The sequence below is a fragment of the Mesocricetus auratus genome, unplaced genomic scaffold, assembly GCF_017639785.1.
Source record: "Mesocricetus auratus isolate SY011 unplaced genomic scaffold, BCM_Maur_2.0 Super-Scaffold_100021, whole genome shotgun sequence".
NCBI classification, from domain to species: domain Eukaryota; kingdom Metazoa; phylum Chordata; class Mammalia; order Rodentia; family Cricetidae; genus Mesocricetus; species Mesocricetus auratus.
Window position 1 is genome coordinate 7,699,114 of NW_024429202.1, and position 19,515 is coordinate 7,718,628.

At 50.4% G+C, this 19,515-nt stretch overlaps 1 protein-coding gene across 1 annotated transcript; it reads left to right on the forward strand.

Annotated features, from left to right (window-relative positions):
• The first annotated feature begins 1,036 nt into the window (after positions 1–1,036).
• Positions 1,037–17,895, forward strand: Rsph9 (radial spoke head component 9). The gene is made up of 5 exons (XM_040729480.1): positions 1,037–1,326; positions 6,526–6,691; positions 10,857–10,986; positions 12,346–12,492; positions 17,672–17,895. The coding sequence occupies exons 1-5, from the start codon at positions 1,100–1,102 to the stop codon at positions 17,830–17,832; spliced, it is 831 nt and encodes a 276-aa protein (XP_040585414.1). The 5' UTR covers positions 1,037–1,099; the 3' UTR covers positions 17,833–17,895.
• Positions 17,896–19,515: the final 1,620 nt, after the last annotated feature.

Sequence of the window (19,515 nt, forward strand, 5' to 3'; positions counted from 1 at the left end):
CTTGGCTTGGAGGCCCAGGGCATGAGTCTTCCCCAAAGGAATCCAGAAATACAAAGATCAGTCACTACAAATCAAGCCTAACTTCCCTGAAACAAGGCCTCGGAGGAACCTGTTGATTGTGAGTTTGTCTGGGGACCCCAGAAGTTGATTTGGCTAGCAGTAGTTAGGCCAGCCTGGGGAATGCAGAGGCCTACGGTAGTGGGCGTTGCTCCTCCATGCAGGCTGTGGCCCATATGCACATGTAGTGGCTTTTTAAAAAATTTTCAGGGCCGGGCATTGGTGGCACATGCCTTTAATCCCAGCACCTGGGAGGCAGAGGCAGGGGGATCTCTGTGAGTTGGAGGCCAGCCTGGTCTACAAAGTGAGTTCCAGGACAGCCTCCAAAACAATACAGAGAAACCCTGTCTGGAAAAACCAAAATAAAAATAAAAATAAAAAATAAAAAAAAATCAGACAGTATTTCGATATAACGAGTCCACAGGCGGCTTTATGGTGCTTCTAGGACAGGCCCTGCTTGATAGGTAAGCCCGGCTTCCCTAAAACAAAGATCTGCCTGCTCTGCCTCCCAAGTGCTGGCATTAAAGGTGTGGCCACTGTCCCTGGAAAGTCACCCTTTCCACATCATCCTTTCCCAAGGAGTGGTGCTGCATCTTACTTCATTGTCTCATTATTTGTCACACGAGTCCAGGGAGTAAAAGAGCTCTGGAGTAAAAACTGGAGGGGAGAGAATGGAGAGCGCCAACTTGGTGAAACCTGGCTCCCAGTGGGCTTAGAGGGTGTCAGAAATGCATGCATATCACTTCTTGCTGAGACTTTTCTGAAGAGTCTGACACCTCCTGACTCTAAAAGCACGGATTTCTGACACCCTCTAAGCCCACTGGGAGCGCTGGGACAATAAAAGACAAGTGTCTGGACCACGCAGTGGGAGAGGAAAGGAGGACTGGTGTGCTCCCGGGCTCCAGGAAAGGGCGGGTACCGAGAGATGGGCGGTCCGGTGGGTGGGATTTTGTTTCCTACTAGCCTGAGGGGCGGGGCTCAGGGTCTCCATGGAGACGGCTTCTAAGCCGTAGGACTAGCGTGGAGAAGACCGGCTGCCCAGATGGATGCCGACAGCCTCTTGTTGTCGCTGGAGCTGGCGTCTGGCAGCGGGCAGGGCCTCAGCCCGGACCGTCGAGCCTCCCTGCTCACGTCCCTTATGCTGGTGAAGCGTGATTACCGTTTTGCTCGGGTCCTTTTCTGGGGCCGCATCCTCGGCCTCGTTGCAGATTACTACATCGCACAGGGCCTGAGTGAGGACCAACTGGCACCACGCAAGACGCTGTACAGGTGAGGCGACCGTGTGGCAGGCGAGGCTGCAGGAGAACACCGTAGGGTCGTAGGTGCCCTACGGCTGCGAGAAGTGGGTGGGCAGGACCTGCCCTAGAAGCGGCCTGTGGGCGGGGCCGAGGAGGGAAAAGTTCAGTTGAAGAGCTTGGGCGCTGGAATGTCGCGGCCAGGCGGCCAGCGTGAGGGTCTTTGGGGGATCCTGATGGAGTTGGAAAGTGGCTGGGGTGGGGACTCAGGGGTTGTCAGTCTGGAGGAGCAAGAGAAACTAGTGTAGATGGGTTCGTAATAGAGGGAGGGCTAAACTGAGCAGGCGCAAAATGAGAGTTCCTGCAGAAGGCGACCCCTGCAGAAGGTGTAGAATTCAGGTTCCAGCCGTGGACTGGTTTGGGCTTGGAGAAGTCAGATGCGCTGGGGTTTGTGTTGGAAGCATCTCCCACGGGGATGTAGGCTCTGCAGCGAGAGGTGCTCTTGGAAGCAGAAGGCTTGTGGAATGGATATAGATATGCAGACAAATCCCGTGTCTTTAAAAAAAGAGAGAATTGAGGTGTGCATAAAGTGCTTCTGGAGAACAGCTAAATAAGCTTGATGAGGGAGCAACTGCTCTGGGTTCTGACAGGGGAGCTGCCAGCCGGCCCTCTGAACCCTCCTGCACTTGGAGTGTCTGGGAAAGAGAAGAGCCTGACGGGGCAGCATGGTTGGACAAGTCAAGGGTTTGAACTTTGTCCATAGGCCACCAGGGGACACCAAAGGGGTTACATATAAGCAAGAAGACACCACTCAGCTCTAACTGGGCCGTGGTCTGGAAGTGTGTGGGGATGATGATTTAGGGGTCTTGGCAGTGCCCAGAGGTGAGGGTTTGGAAGGGAAAATAGCTGAGGTGATTGGAACCATTGAACAGGGAGACTCTGACAGGTTGGAGGAAGGTAGAGAGAGAGAGTTTGCTGTTGGTTCAGCCTCTGGATGCAGATAAATGTCAGCCCTGCTTCTATTGAAAATCCAGGCATCAGGATCTGGCTCAGGCCTGTAATCATGCATTTGGGAAACTGAGGCAGAAGGAGTTCAAGGCCAGCCTGGGCTACAATGAGAGACCCTACCTCAAATAACAAAACCATCCACAAGCAAACAAACCAAACCTTACAAAAGGCAGTGGGAGGGTACCACTGAGGGACCTGGGGGCAAAGCATGATAAGGCATCCCTACTACAGGCAGGGAATCACATTTGGGCTAAAGATAAAGAGATTTGCCTTTGTTGAGCTCCTACTCCTACTATGTGCTGGAAAAGGTAGGAACACAAACTCTTTGTCTCTGTGGGGCTTCTGTTACAGTGTGTATTTGGGAGCCGTATGACAGCGTCAGACCAAACACCCACATCTAGGACACGATGGATGGTGCCAGGGAGACAGGGAATAGTGAGTGGAGTAGCATTTTCTTTTATTTTTGTTTTTTCAAGACAGGGTTTCTCTGTGTAGCCCTGGTTTCCCTGGTAATTGCTCTGTTTATCAGGCTGGGCTCAAACCCAGAGATCTGCCTGCCTCTGCCTCCTAAGTGCTGAGGTCAAAGATGTGGGACACCACCACCTGAACCTATTTATGTATTTATTTATTTACAGGCTGTGTCTCTCAATTTTGTAGCATTTGCCATTCTGGAACTCACCTGCCTCTGCCTACTGAGTCTTGGGATTAAAGGTGTGGGCTACTACTGCCCAGCTCCCTGGCAGATTCTTGAGTGATGGGAGCCGAAATTACAGCAGTGAGGAAAGAAACAACCCTTACCCACTACCCTCCCACCCCACCCCACCCCACCCCACTCCTGCCACACACACACTGTAAGCACAGGGTCTCAAGTGTCCTAGGGTGGCCTTGAGCAAACTGCATTGTCGAGGATGACCTTGAATTTCAGAGTCTCCATTTCTGCTTCCTAAATGCTTGGGAGTGCAAGTGCATTGTAGAAGCAATCAAACAAGCAAACAACAACACAACACTGGTTTTCTTATTTGGTGTGTGTGTGTGTGTGTGTGTGTGTGTGTGTGTGTGAGTGACATGGGGACCAAATCCATAACCGAACAAAAAGCAGTTTCAAGAGACTCATCTGAATTTCACGTCCAAATGTCTTTAATGTCAGCACACACACAGCCAGGATTGGAATTGGCTCCACTCACAGTGTGGTGCCCTGACAGCAGTGTTCAATAGGAAGCGTGCCTTGCACTGAATTTGGATCTTGTCCTTGGCTAGTGATGTGTAATTTAATTCCTCATCTGATCCTGAGCAGTGGCAGCAAGCAGCAGTTCCAGCTCTGTGTCTAAGCTGTGGCCAGTTTGGGGGCACTTTTTAGACTTATGAACATCTTTTTTAAAGATTTATTTATTATGTATACAGTGTTGTGCCTGCATATGTTCCTGCAGGTCAGAAGAGGGCACCAGATCTCATTACAGATGGTTGTGAGCCACCATGTGGTTGCTGGGAATCTAACTCAGGACCTCTGGAAAAGCAACCAGTGTTCCTAACCTCTGAGCCATCTCTCTAGTCCTAGACTTATGAGCATTTTAAACTTACTGGGCTGGGTAGTTGGTCGGACTTTTTGTTTTTGTTTTTTCTTCCAGACAGCATTTCTCCGTGTAACAACTCTGGCTGTATTGGAACTGGATTTGTAGATCAGGCTGGCCTTGAACTCACAGAGATCCGCCTGCCTTTGCCTCCTGAGTGCTGGCATAGTTTTCAATTTGACACACACTGGAGTCATCTGAGAGGAGGGAACCTCAGTTAAGAAAGTGCCTCCTTAAGATCAGGCTGTAGCCGGGCAGTGGTGGCGCACGCCTTTAATCCCAGCACTCGGGAGGCAGAGACAGGTGGATCTCTGTGAGTTCGAGGCCGGGCTGGACCGATAGCCTCCGAAACAATACAGAGAAACCCTGTCTCGTAAAAACCAAAAAAAAAAAAAAAAAAAAAAGATCAGGCTGTAAAGCCGGGCATTGGTGGCACACATCTTTAATCCCAGCACTCGGGGAGGCAGAGGCAGGAGGATCTCTGTAAATTCAAGGTCAGCTTGGTCTACAGAGAGAGTTCCCGGACAGCCTCCAAAACAATACAGAGAAACCCTGTCTTGAAAAACAAACAAACAAACAAAAAGATCAGGCTGTAAACAAGACTGTAGGGCATTTTCTTAATCAGTGATTGATGGGGAGGGCTCATCCCATGGTGACCCATGGTGGGTGTCACCATCCCTTGACTGGTGGTCCTGGGTTCTATAAGAAAGCTGAGCTGGACTGGATAGATGACTCAGCATGTCAAGTCCCAGTATCCATACGGTGGCTCACAACCATATCTAGTGGCATCTGATGCCCTCTTCTGGAATAAAGGTGTACATGCAGATAGAGCACTCATACACAAAATAAATAAATCTTTTAAAAAGCAAGCTGAGCAAGCCATGATTAACAGCGCGCATCCATGGCCTCTGCATCAACTCCTGCTTCCAGGTTCCTGCCCTGTTCCCTTCTGACTTCCTGCAGTGATAAACGGTGAATAAACAGGAAGGAAATGGAAGACAAACCCTTTCCTCCCCAAGGCATTCATCCCAACAATAGTGACCCTGATCAGGACACTGACGATGGGCTCGTAAGTCATCCCAGAGGGTCATGTAGGTCAGAGTGGCCTCAGATTTAGGACCTTGAATTTTTCTTTCTTTGGCCTCCACTGCCCCCAAGTGCTGGAATAACAGGCAGGTGTATCCATATTTAGCCATGAAACGTTTGTGATTTTAAAAAGATTAAGATAGCCGGGCGTTGGTGGCACACGCCTTTAATCCCAGCACTTGGGAGGCAGAGGCAGGTGGATCTCTGTGAGTTCGAGGCCAGCCTGGTCTACAGAGCTAGTTCCAGGACAGCCTCCAAAACAATACAGAGAAACCCTGTCTCGGAAAAAAAAAAAGAAAAAAGATTAAGATTAACAACTGGAGAGATGCATTGGTGGTTAAGAACCCTGGGTGCTCTTGTAAACGCCCTGGGTTTGAGTCCCAGCACGCACATGGTGGCTCACAACCATCTGTAATTCTAGTTTGAGGGAATCCAATATTTTCTTCCGGTCTCTGTGGGCACCTGGCGTGTGTGTGATATACAGACATACATGCCAGAAACAAAATGAAACAAAAAGATGTAAAAAGGAAAGGAGAAAAAATTCTTTTTTAAAATATTTTATTTATTATGTACAGTCTTCTGCCTGTATGCTGGCAAAGGGCATCAGAGCTCATCCAAGGTGGCTGTGAGCCACCATGTCATTGTCGGGAATTGAACTCAGGACCTTTGGAAGAGCAGTCAGTGCTCTTAACCGCTGAGCCATCTCTCCAGCCCGAGAAAAAAATTCTTTTTTATTTATTTTTCAGTTTAAATTTAGATTAGAAACAAGGTTGGTTCACAAGTCAGTTCCAGGTCCCTCTCCCTTTCCCTTCCCTCCTCCCATGCACTCCCCCAAGAAAAAAATTCTTAAAATACTAAAGAAAAATTTTAAATCTTCATGGTCCTACTTGAAAAATAAGCAAATCAAAATTACGCTAATAGGTTTTGTTGCTAGGATGGTGACCTCTCTGAAGTGGGGTGTATCCTAGGAACCTGGACTCTCCTTAAATTACTCTGAGCCACTGTCAATTTATCAGACAACATGCTGGTCCCTGAGGCTGGGTGGTGGCGCACGCCTTTAATCCCAGTACTTAGGAGGCAGAGGTAGGCAGATCTCTGTGAGTTCCGAGGCCAGCTTTAGTCTACAGAGTGAGTTCCAGGAGAGCCAGGACTACTCAGAGAAACCCTCTCTCAAAAACAAACCACCACCATAACAACAAAAACAGCTAGCTCCTGAACGTTTATGTACCAAGGAGACAGCCTTGGCTGGATGAGGTGACACGCACCCTGGAATTAGGGTTGCCGTTATGAGCCACCATTTGGGTGCTGGGGACCAAACCTGGGTCCTCTAGAAAAGCAGCAAGTTTGTCTAACTGCCATATCTCCAGCCTCCAGAATAAAATCTTTTAAAGCAAGTGAAAGGTGTGTAAAAATAAATGTACATCAAATATATGGGTGAACTGTGTCACAAACACTTTGGAAGGTCCTGGGGTGAAGGTGTTTCCAAAGCTCTTGGCTGCTCAACCCTGCGACAAGGGAAAGTGGTGGGGGAGGAGAATTGGAGTCCAGGGTGATGTGGATGTTGTTGGCAGCCTGAACTGCACAGAGTGGAGCCTCTTGCCCCCTGCCACAGAGGAGATGGCAACGCAGACGGCTGTGGTGAATGGCCGCTTCATGGGTGACCCCTCACACGAGTATGAACACACTGAGCTCCAGAAGGTGAACGAGGGTGATAAGGTCTTTGATGAAGAAGTGGTGGTAAGTTCAGGGGTGTGGGGGTGCTGGGAGGGTCTGAGCAGATGCCTGACAGAGCTGAGGGTCAGCACAGTGGGGGAACGTGTTAACACCGCAGGCAAAGCATTTCCAGCCGTACAAGCCAAACCCAGCTAAATCAACACCAGAGCGGGGGGGGGCAGCGGCTGAGAGCACTGGTGGTTCTTTCGGAGGATCTGGGCTCCATTCCTAGCACCCAGGTGGACGCTTACACCGTAACTCCAGGTCCAAGGGGTGCGACGTCGTCTTCTTCTGACCTCTATGGGCACCAGGGACACAAGTGGTGTGAGGACACTCATGCAGTCAAAACATAAAGAGCTAACAGGGTTCCAGTCCAGTAGAAACAAGAGCAAGTCCCAGTGTGATTATTGTCACCGCGGTCACTACGCCCCAGGTGTGCACTGAGTCCCTGGGGGAGCTAGGGGCTTTGCTGCTGCACCTGTATCTGTCCCGACACCTCTGCAAAGGAGGCTCATCACCATCCAGGTTGTGGAGAGGAGCACACCGGAGCTAGTGGCCAAGACCTGAGGGGCGGGGCAAAGAGTGGATAGGCAGTTGGTGTAAAGCCTGGCTCCACATGGGGGAGGGCCAGGAATGTGGATACGTGCAGATATTATTATTATCATTTTATCATTATCATTATCATTGTCTTTTGAGACAGGGTTTGTCTGTGTGGCCTTGGCTGTCCTGGAACTCCATCAGTAGACTACACCTGCCTCTGCCTTCCAAGTGCTGGGATTAAAGGTGAGTGTCTCTATCGCCCAGCTCATTATTTTACAATGCTGAGGATCAAAACTGGGTCTTGTGCATTCTGAGAAACCACTCTGTGCTCGAAGTACATTTATTTATTTTGTATGTGGGGTTGCGTTCTCCTGTAGAGGTCAAGGAACAACTTGTGGGAGTCAATTCTCTCCTTATCCATATAAATTCTAAAGTCTGAACTTCGGCTATTAGGCTTGATGGCAAAGTATGTTACCCACAGAGCCATCTGGCCAACCCTTTTGAACTAGTCTTAACTTTACTAGATAATACATCCCTTGGCTCCTGAGTCATAGGCACGAAAACGAATGTAACAGTTTCCTTTGTTCCCTGCCTGCTTGGCAGGGAAACCCTTTTTCTAAGGGACATTATGTAACTGTTTAGCATATGTGTCCCTGTCCAGTCCAGATTCTTCTACTGCCTCAGCAGTCTCACTGCCCTTCAGGAGCATTCCCAGCATCCCACACCCGCATTTTCCCATGCAGAGAGCGGGGTGCTATTTCCAGACACCAATGCCAAGGAAACCCCTGGCCTCTATGCATGTTCTTTTTTCCCTAATAAACAGAATGAACAGATGGCAGTATGGGGCTGGAGAGTTGGTTCAGTCATTAAAAGCACCTGTTGCTCTTGCAGAGGACCTGGCTCAGTTCTAAATACCCACAATGGTGGCTCAAAACCACTATAGCTCTAATTACAGAGGGTCCGACACAACACCCTTTTCTGACTTCTAACTGTGGGTACCAGACACGCACAGGTGCACAGACATGTATTCAGACAAAACACCATTATGTGCAAAGTAATAAAATAGGATAAGTTTTAAAAAGGATGGCAGCATGGTGTGTCCACAGGCCTTCATGACGCCGTGTCTTTCAGAGACCTTCCTATATCAGCACCGCAAACAGATACCCTGCTTTGTGTGCCAGTGCGTGAATGTACCCGTGTTTAAACAGTCTGATTAATGGAAAATAGCCTCCAGGCTTCAGCTCTGACAAACATGTTATGCCAAGTGGCCTTGGACAGACGTCATTTCCAGTGTGTGCACTTTTTATAAAAGGCCAGTTCCTAGAAATGCCACCGGGTCAACAAGAAGGGAGTCCACATTTAGCTGAACCAAGCCTGGATTCAAAACCCAGCCCTTACATTTGAACTTGAGTGATGCCATAAGTCTGTGTCAGGCTGAGGAGGTATTGGCAGCCTCAGCTGCCACCTGAGTCCCAGGCTCTTACAGGCTTGTTTGAGTCCCTAAGGTGACATTCACAGCCCCTGGTCTGGGGACATTCTGAATGCTAGTTTCTGTCTTCCCTTGTCAGCCATGCAGTAGGTGGCTTTGTGAGTTCAGATGCGTCTGTCCACAGGCTTCTTTATCAGGCACAGCTTGCTCCCTCTCCTTACCGCTGCCCCTGGTGTGGACTGCAATGGACTATCATCTGTGCAAGGTCTAGTAACCTTGTGGGGAAATGCTGGTGATGTCAAGCCCAAAGAAGGATGTTACAGAAACCATGATCCTAGTTTTAGTTTAAATATATGCATAAAAATAGAGTAGGAAGAAGCCCAGCAGTATGTTAGTGATTGGGAGGTAGGATAATGAGTGGCTTTAATCCCCTTTGATAAGCTTTTCTATACTATCCAAATGTGCAGTGAGCATAACTACTTTCATATTTATGAATTATATATGAAATCTTAATAATTATAATTAGTGTGTCTGTGTGTGTTTGTGTGTCTGTGTTTATGTGTGTGTCTGCGTGTGTGTATTTGTGTGTGTGTCTCTCTGTGTCTGTTTGTGCAAGCATGAGCCATAGCTTAAGTACGGCAGTCAGAAGACAACTTTGGGGAGTCAGCTCTCTCTCGGCACTTTACAAAGGAAAATTATTTATTTTATGTGTATGAATGCTGTGCCTTGATGAGAAGTCTGCATACCTTGTGAGCAGGCTGTCAGACCCCTGGGACTGGAGTTACAGATGTTTGTGAGCCGCCACGTGGGTGCTGAAATTGAACCCAGACCCTCCAGAAGAGCAGCCTGTGTTCTTGACCTCTGAGCCATCTCTCCAGCCCCCTCCATTTTCTTAAGACAAGGTCTCTATTGCTTCCATTGCTGTGCTGCTTACTGTAGACTAGCTGCCCCTTGAGCTTCTGGGAAGCTCTATCTTTGCCTCCCACCTCATCACAGGAGTGCTGGGATTCCAGATGTGTGCCACTGGATCCAGTGCCCAGCTTTTTACATGTGTTCCAGGTCAGACAATCAGGCTTGCAAGTGCTTCACTGAGCCATCTACACACACACACACACATACACACACACACCCCACGCACATGCACACCACACACACACACATACACACACACACATACACACACACACCCCACGCACATGCACACCACACACACACACATACACACACTCACACACACACACACACACACACACACACACTCCCCTTGGGGAGCAGTCTCATATATCTTAAGCTGGCCTTCAGTTTGCTTATGTAGCTAAGGATGACTGAACTTTCCGGTCCTCTTGCCTTTACCTCCCAAGTATACCATATAGTTTATGGGGTACTGGGGATGAGCCCTAGACCTTTGAGGAAGTTAGGCAAGCATGTTTCCAACTGAACCAGGTTCAAACCCTGCTTTCCTAACTTGTTTTGTTTGAGACAGATCACAAGTAGTCCACAGTGGCCGGAGCTCTATATAATTAAGGACGATCTTGAACTGGTCCCTCTGCCTCCACTTCCCAAGTGCTAGGGTTACAAGTATATGCCAACACATCTGGTTTATTTGGTGTGGGGATTTGAACCCAGACCATTACACACACTAGGCAAGAACTCTACCAACTGTGTTATATCCTTCATCCTGCTTTCATTATGATTTATTTTCTTACTTATTGGTTTTTTTTGAGACAGAGTTTCTCTGTATAGCCCTGGCTGTTCTGGAACTCATTTTGTAGACCAGCCTGGCTTCAAACTCACAGAGATCTGCCTGACTGCCTGTCTTCCTCCCTTCCTCCCTAGTGCTGGGATTAAAGGCTTGCCACCACTGCCCAACTGCTCCATATTTTCAAAGACAGAGTAAAGAACCTTTAAGCACGATGATTTAATGGCACGTCTCTGGAAGGGGATGTACTTGGGGACTGGAATTTTTTGTGGTTTGAATATTTTATCACCTATCAACAACTCAGGGAAGGAAAGGAAAAGAGGACACACACACACACACACAAACACACACACACACACACACACACGTGGATGGCGGGGGAGACAAATGCTTACTCAGCACAACCCAGGTCTCAGGCCCCGCTGATGGGGAAGAGAATAAGCCATGCAGAGCTCTGTCCTTGCACCTGAGGTGAGCAGTCACAGCCCTCCTGGTAGAATGTTCTTCTCCTGTCTCTTCAGGTCCAAATCAAAGAAGAGACCCGCTTGGTGTCTATCATTGATCAAATTGACAAAGCTGTAGCCATCATCCCCCGGGGTGCCCTCTTCAAGACTCCTTTCGGGGTCACCCATGTCAACCGGACCTTTGAAGGTGAGTTCCTGTGGTCCTCTCAGAGCAGGAGATGCTAAGGCTCTGTTGTCTGGGAGACCAGGGGCATGCCCCTGCCCTCTGAGAAGAGTGGCTGTGTCCACAGCTCCGGGAGGATGGGCCCCCTGGCCTGCTGCTGTTGGTTGGTGTCCTGATTTCATTGTTGCTGTGAGCAGTACCCTAACAGAAAGCAGCGAAACGGAGGAGAGGGGACAGTCCATCTGAGCAGGAGCTTGAAACAGCGGTCACACCGCAGTGGCGAGCAGGGAGAAATAAGCGCATCAGGCACACCTATTTGCTTGCTGGTTTTCTTTATTCTGATACAGTTCAGGGCTGCCTGCCTAGGGAATGGTAGTGCCCACAACGGGCTGAGTCTTTCCACATCAGTTAACAGTGACGATAATTCCCCAGACATGCCCATTGGCCAACTTGCTCAAGGTCATTGGCTCTTAACCTCCTTAATGCTGACCCTTTGATACAGTTCCTCATATTGTGGTGACCCCCAATCATAAAATTATTTTCTTTGCTACTGCATAACCCTAATTTTGCTACTATCATGAATCGTAATGTAAATACTGATATGCAACCCCTATGGAAGGATCATTCAACATACAAAGGCGTCGAGACCCACAGGCTGAGAACCACTGCTCTAGCTGCTTCTTCATTAAAACTGGGCTGGGCGTGGAGATTATGCTTTAATCCCAGCACTCTGAAGGCAGAGGCTGAGACAAGTTTTACCATTTGTTTTCTAAGAATAGAGACAAAAAAAAAAAAGAATACAGACAAAAACATGTATTCTTTCTTAGTGACTACATACTTAGAGAATACACACACATACAAAAAAAAAAAAACCAGAAAATAAGAGGAACTCCGAATGAACTCAAGATCAGCCAGAGATACCTAGTGAGACTCTGTCTCAAGGGAAAAAAAAAGCCGGCGTTGTTGGTACACGCCTTTAATCCCAGCACTCGGGAGGCAGAGGCAGGTGGATCTCTGTGAGTTTGAGGCCAGCCTGGTCTATAAAGCGAGTTCTAGGTGATTCTAAATTGTGTCAAGCTGACAGTTCAGAAAGTTGGAATGGGTTGTCAGTCACTGGATCCTGGAATGAGAAAACCTGGGTTTTCCTGGGTCAGAATTACCTGCCTCTTGCCAGCCACTGCCCCTCCTTGCTCTTTTTATTTTTTTTCCGGGGCAGGGGTAGGTCAGGGTCAAGTGTGGGCAGAGGGAACGAGCGCCGTTGTCTGGCTTGGGTTATCTGTCTGTGGACAGAGCCCGTGGGGCCATCTCCCTTTGGTGGCAATGTGAGGGAAAAGGAGTCCCCGGCTTTGGGTTAACAGCTCTCTCGCCTACCCCTCCTCCCAGGCCTGCCCTTGTCTGAGATCAGGAAGCTCAGCTCCTACTTCCACTTCAGGGAGGCTGTAGACCTGAAGAACAAGACCTTGCTTGAGAAGGCAGATTTGGACCCCTCTCTGGACTTCATGGACTCCCTGGAGTATGACATTCCCAAAGGTAACAGGCCCTTATCTTTAGGATGTGGGATTGGCTTTCCTGTCAGAGCAGAAGGCCAAGCCAACTACCTTTTTCCCTTCTCTAAGGCCGGGGCTGAGAACCTGGGCAGGCGTTGGTGGTTCACTGTGACCTCTTGAGGGTATGGCTTCCCCAGACACTCCACTCCAGTTGTCCAGTGGGAGTGGGAAGTAAAGTTCTAGTGTCTCCCGAGGAGTTGAGTAGATTTGTTGCTGTCATCATTTCTTTTTCTGAGACAGGGTTTCTCTGTGTAACCCTGGCTGTCCTGGAACTCACTCTGTAGACCAGGCTGGCCTCAAACTCAGAGACCCACCAGCCTCTGCCTCCCTAGAGCTGGGATTAAAGGCGTGCATCACCATCACCCAGCTGGCTGTTGTTATTTTTAATGCACTTCTGAACTTTATTCCATCCAATTTTTAAAAAGATTTATTTGCTTAATGAACATTTGGGGCTTTGCCTGCATGTATCTCTGTCAGATACCTTGGGACTGGAGTCACAAATAGTCATAACTGCCATGTGTGTGGTGGGACTTGAACCCAGGTCTGTTGGAAGAGCAGCCAGTGCTCTTAACCCCTATGTCATCTCTCCAGCCCCTCCTCCAACCAATTTTAATGTACTTTGTTCTTTTGTTTGGCTTGTGTACATTTGTTTGTTTTTTGAGACAGGGTTTCCCTGTGTAACTCTGGCTGGCCTGAAACTTGCTTTGTAGACCAGGCTGGCCTGGCTCTGCCTCCCGAGTACTGGGATCAAACACCTGTGCCACCATGCCCAGCTAGGTAGTTTTTGTTTTTTGCAAGGAGCACACTTGTCTGTTATCATTGTGTTTCCAGGAGTATAATATAGTGTAGACCTGTAAGCCAGGACTCATTCAGACACCCGGACTTCAACGCGCAACCCTGTCTCAAATGTATCTGCATTTACATGTCTGTATCAATATCTCTCCATCCACATATGTTCATCATTAACTACAGTTACCATGGTTTACAATAGACCTTTTAAATGTATGTACCCTATCTACTGTCATTCTATCTCCTGTGACCTTTGATGACATAATTTACCCCATACTCCCTTTTATCTACCCCACCTCTGGTAAGAGTCATTTCCCTCTGCTTCTTTGAGACAAGATGTCATTATGTGGTAGGAAGATCAGATATTTAATGTAGTCCTTGACTACGTAGCAAATTCCAGGCCAGCCACAGCTACACGAGACCATGATTTTATATTATTATTATTATTATTATATACAGGGTTTCTTTGTGTAGTCCTGGAAATTATCCTATAGACCAGGCTGGCCTTAAACTCAGAGAGATCTGCCTGCCTCTGCCTCCTAAGTGCTGGGATTAAAGGCATCACTACCCTACTTAGCCAAAAACCACAATTAAAAAAATATTTCTAGTGGCAAAAGAAAACAAAACCCCATACAAAAGCCATATAGGTGATTTGAGGAATTCCTGGGAGGCTTTGATGGGGGAAGCGGCAGAGACGGGAAGGCAGGTCTGTGAGGCCATCTTACACACCTGTGCACACTATAGCACAATGAACACCGGGCACAGGGAAGGGGCAGGAGAGTCCCAGACTGTCTCAGGGCACGAGCAGTGCCAGGGACTGGATGATGCCCCCAGCAGCTGGACTCTGCCACATGGGGCACCCAAGCCAAGTCACCTTGAGTGTGGCCTTTCTGTAGTTGATAGGTGGCTTCTGGGAGCAGAAGGAGTGAATAGGGCCAGGAAGGATTCCACTTATCAGACACCACCCTGGTCTCCTTCCAGATTCTCTCTAGACAAATGAGCTGCCGGGTGGCTCTCCTGCCTGACAGATGGCAATGGTGACGCTGGGCTGTGGAGTGGGGACAAGAACCCTCGGAGGAGTTCCCTGGGACAGCATGCCTGGCTACAGGGGGAGGGCTTGTAGCTCCTTAGCTCTTTCTGCTTAGGCTGGAGCTTTGTTTTCTGGGTCTGAAGCAAGCATTCAGGGTCGCTCATGTCACCTCGGAGAAGGTGTGGTTGAAGTGGGCCTTGTCCTGGGGCCTCCTGCTCTCTGTGCTCACAGAGAAAGGCCTGGAACTCACAGCTTCTCTCTGGACCAGCCTTGGTGATAGAAGAGGGGGAGGGATGTTGCCCGAGGCCAATATCTTGGCAATGAGCTGCCACATAGTGCTCTGGGAAGGAAGTTTTGTGGGGATGGAACACTGGCGGGCTCGTCCTCCTGAGGTCAGGGCACTGGCTACGACTCCTCTGACCTGGGCTTGCACCAGGAAGACAGATGGAGCGGTGGGTCAGGCAGTCGGGTCCCTCGGTGCTATTCCGCCATTCCGTACTCCTTCACCTGTCGCTGTCAGCAGAGCATCCAGCCGCTGCAGTGTGACAAGCCTTTCGGTGCCCTTGGAATGAGAAAGACAACTCTCCTGCAGTCGGGCTTGGGGAGAGTGACCGAGACAGGCTGGAAGGTGTCGGGAGCAGAGGAGTGGGCAGAAGAGGCAGCAGGTGGCAGGGGTGGGGGTACCTAGCTGGCAGAAAGGGCCAAATCCAGGTTGGGGTCCCAATCCTGAGCACTCAGTGGCAATGCCCAGTTTGGACAGCAGAGGGCAGAAAGAGTCCTGCAGCCTGGGAACTGGCCTTCAAATGCTGGCCTTCAAATGCTGGGATGTAAGGGTGGAGATTTATGGTATAAAGTGAGACAGGGGCCCTGAAGAGGACGGATGAGTGTGCAGATGGCTCTTCCCGCCTACGTCTTTGGTAAGCTTGGCCGACCAGGACTCCTGCCATCCAACGCTCACTTATATGGTGGCTGACACCTGGGGCATCTTTTCCCTCTGTCCCAGCCTCGAGAAGGGTTGACTCTCCCTTGTGGAAGGGGGATGGTGGCTTCTCCCATCAGGAACCCAGGGGCAGTTTTATTTCATTTTGTGTGTATGGGCATCTCACTTGCACGTGTATCTGTCCACCACACGCATGCCCCGTATCCATGGAGGCCAGAAGAGGGCACTGGATTCCCTGGAACCAGTGTTGGAGTTGGTTGTGAGCTATCGGGTGGGTCCTGGGAATCAAACCCAGGTCCTCTAAAAGAGCAACAATGTGCTTGACTGCTGCACCATCTGTCCAGTCCTCCCTGGCATTTCTTAATGACGTTTAGGCCACCTGCTGTCCCTGGGTAACTTGACTGGAGCCCAATCCTTAGTCACCTTTCTTCCTGGGTGGCAGGAGGATGGAAAGTCAGTCCTCCATAGCCTGGAGCTCCACCTGGGGACATCATAAGACCCTGGGAGGGGACCAGGAGGACCTCCCGCCACTTGCCTAGCGCCCACTGCTGGGGTCTGGTTTGATCCTCTGCCAGCCTCAGAGCACACGTGTTTTGGATAGCCAGGAAGCCAGAAAACCAGGTCTGAAGAGACTTGGGAGACCTGGAGCTGGGAATTGCTCCACCCAGCGGCTTTCTACCCTCAAAGGGCAACTGTCGCGGGCTGGGCCTAGATTTTCCATGTAGTGGTTGAGACAGTGATGGTGACAGTGACTGCCTGGCTCCTCAGATACAGGCCATGTGTCTACTGACACGCACGCACGCACACAACGGGGGGGGGGGGGAGTGTGTGTCCACGTTGTATGCGCGTGTTCGAGCTGAGCTGAGCCAGGAAGGATGAGGACAGCATTACAGGAGAACAGGGGAAGGCGGGGGAGGCTGCCCCTGGCATGCTGCAGCTCAGCCGGCACCCTTTGGCCTGCTTGGCCCTGTCCTCCTTGGGTTCTGTTTTCTCAACTTCCCCAGTTTTCCCTGTTACAGGCCTGGGTCACTCAACCCAGCCTCTGTTCCCCATCGACTGGAAGCAAGAGGTGACCACACACACTGGTGTGAGGACCCCATGCCACCATGCTGTGGGCTGAGCTGATGGGCATCTGGCTGCAGTGGGGAGAGGGCGGACCCTAGGCTGTCTTCCAGGCTAGCACTTGGACAAGGGATGCTTCAGGCTGGCCTCCCTGCGTGAGCAGAGCAATCAGCTGGGTCTTGCTCATCTCAAGGGCAAGGAGGGACCAGGTCTCTGGATGCTCTGGGCCCGGTAGGGCCGCTAGGGCTAGAGAATAGTACATTCCTGGGCCTCTTGTCAAGGACCAGACACAGTGGATCTGAAACACTTTGTTCGGTCATACTTTGTCCTCATCTCCCCACAAACAATGTTTCTGGAGATTTGTGATCAAGAAAGCTACCCAGGTTCTCAGGTTCCCAGGGCACAGCTGTAGGCCAAGGCTGTTATACACGATGTTCTGATTCCTTCTCACGAGGGGCAATGACGAGCCCAAGGCATAGCCTACACCTCGCTGTCCCATGCACGGCTGAGTCAGGATGGGAGCAGAGACCTCCATGTTTCCAGAAAGCTCTGGTTTGACCTGGGCAGACAGCTAGCAGCAGGGACCGGCTCTGTGGACGCAGGGCGGCCCCCAGAGGGTGGGGATTGAGTTGTGAGGCTGTGGGTGTGGAGTGACCCGGGTGGGCCGTGGTTGGAGGAGGCTGTGGGAAGCTCAAGTAGTGGGAGCCAGCAGCGGGGCTGAGTTGGCAACTGATGAAGCCCAGAACAGCCTCAGAGCATAACTGGTTGGTCCTGCACCAAAACCTTCAAGAGTATTTGTCTTCCTGGCAGGGCCCAGGGCAGGGCTGTGGCTGGTTGGGGGAGAGGCCTCAGTGCGCAGGGGAATAGAAGCCCCAGATCTGCATCCAGAGGCGATTTTCCCAGGCCCCTTCCTCCCACACAGCGCTCACTCCCTTGGAGCTGGATCAGGTCCTTCCAGCCAAGTCCTTCTGGCTGCACAGCTCAGCCTGGTCTGAGCTGCTGTCTGGAGTAGCACAGGGCAGACTTAGCAGCTGATGTCCCCTCCCACCAAGCACGGCTCCACCTACCAGTAGTTAGGAGGACCACTGAGGTGGGAGGCCCGATTTCAGCTTGAGCCCCTGGTTGTCTGGTCCATCTCGGAACAGAGCTCAGGGTCATCGAGGTTCTACTCAGTGCGAGGGGAAGGAGCCACTCTGTCTGCCTGTCCACTAAGCCCTAACTTGACATGCACGTCTTCCGTCATCTTCCCCGTGGCATAACGAGCAACAAAACGGCTATGGGAGCCGGGATCACAGCGACTTCTTCGGCCCAGGCCTCACCACACCTGTCTCCGCCCTCCAGGATCCTGGAGCATCCAGATGGAGAGGGGCAACTCGCTGGTGGTGCTGCGCAGCCTGCTCTGGCCAGGCCTCACCTTCTACCATGCTCCCCGCACCAAGAGCTATGGCTACATCTACGTGGGCACGGGCGAGAAGAACATGGACTTGCCCTTCATGCTGTAGGAGGCGCAGTCTGGGCATGCATGTGGACTCTAAACGTTATTTTCATAAAGTTCAACAATCTGGCTTGTTTGTTCTCTCATTCTTTTGTCATTTTGTCCCCCACCTAGTGACATGGCCCTGAAAGGCCGGCCCACTGAGCCGACAGCAGCACAGCGTGGGTCAACAGTGCTCCAAGTAGAAAGGGAAAAAAGGAAAAACAGCTTCAGCCTTTACCTTGGAGAGGATTACATTTCTTTCCTGGAAACGGCTGGGCAGGTGTGGGGTCTGCCTCCCTATCTGCAGCTGGGATTACAAGCAGCCAGTATATTCACTGACATCCATGAGACCAGAGCTCTGAACTCAGCCTTCTGTACTGCAGGCCCTTATTTTCAGATGAAACAGGACAGGGTGAGAGTCATGCCCCGCCCCCACACTTGGGGGTGGACTGAAGCCAAGGTCCCCAGGCCAGGAGATTAGTTGGGTCACTCTGTTCAGATCTTCCTGCACTCATCATCTGACCAGGATCTCTGCCCTTAGCCATCCTGTGCCTTAGAGGGGATCTAGGACAACACACAGGTCAAACTGGCCCAGAGCTGGAATCACCTGGAACCCCCCAAAAGAGTGCCCATGCCACAGTGAGAACTCTGAAGAACAAGTGTGGGTACCCAGGACTGACTAGGCCCTGTCTTATCTGCAGGGTAGGAGTTAGCACAACATGGGCTCTGCCTGGCTTCCCAGCCTGATACTTAGTGTGGGAAGGTTATTAACTTCTTCATGTCCAGGATTTCCTCACTGCAAAGCAAGGATGAAGTCCCCACTTCATGGAGTCAATTAGAAGCCTAAGGGCAGGAAAGATGGCTCAGTCAATACAGAAATTGCTATGCCTGACTACCTGAGATTGATCCCTAGGATTCACATGAAGGAAGGAGAAAACTGACCTCCACGAGTGTGCTGTGGTATCTGTTCCTTCACACATACACACATTCCTCAAAAGAAAAAAAAAGTGATGCCGGGCAGTGGTAGCCCACACCTTTACTCCCAGCATTTGGGAGGCAGGAGGATCTCTGAGCTCAAGGTCAACCTGGACTGCAGAGCTATTCCCAGGATAGTCAGGGCTACACAGAAAACCCTGTCTCGGAAAACTATCCAAACAAAGTAAGTTAATATGCCCGTGACTGCTCAGGTCATGGCCTATTGGAGCAGGCCCCCCACTCATGCTGCCTGCGCTGGGTATGTTCATGATCACCTCCTTGCCCAGAAGGGTGGTCTGGAGCTGCACTGTGGAGACTAAGATGTGTCTGTAGATCACACTATGAACCGCCTCATGACCTTGGGGAGAGAGCCAGATCCTAACCTGATTTCCTTCCTGTGAGAACTACCTCGGCCCTGCTGAAGCAGTCCATGAACTCCATGTTTCCAGCTCCGCAGCCTGTGAGAGCTTTACAAATGCCCAAGTCTCTTTGAGGCTGAGTTGTAGGAACAACAATTTACCTTTAAAACATGTACGTGTATAAGAGGTTGCCAGCATGTATACATGTACACTGCATGCTTACTCAGTATCCTTGGGGGACATGAGGGCACTGGATACTCTGGAACTGGAGTTGTGGGTGGTTTTGAGGGGCCGTTTGTGTGCTGGGAGCAGAACTAATGTCCACTGCAAGAGCAGCAAACAAATGCTCTTTACCGCTGAGTTTCTCCCCAGCC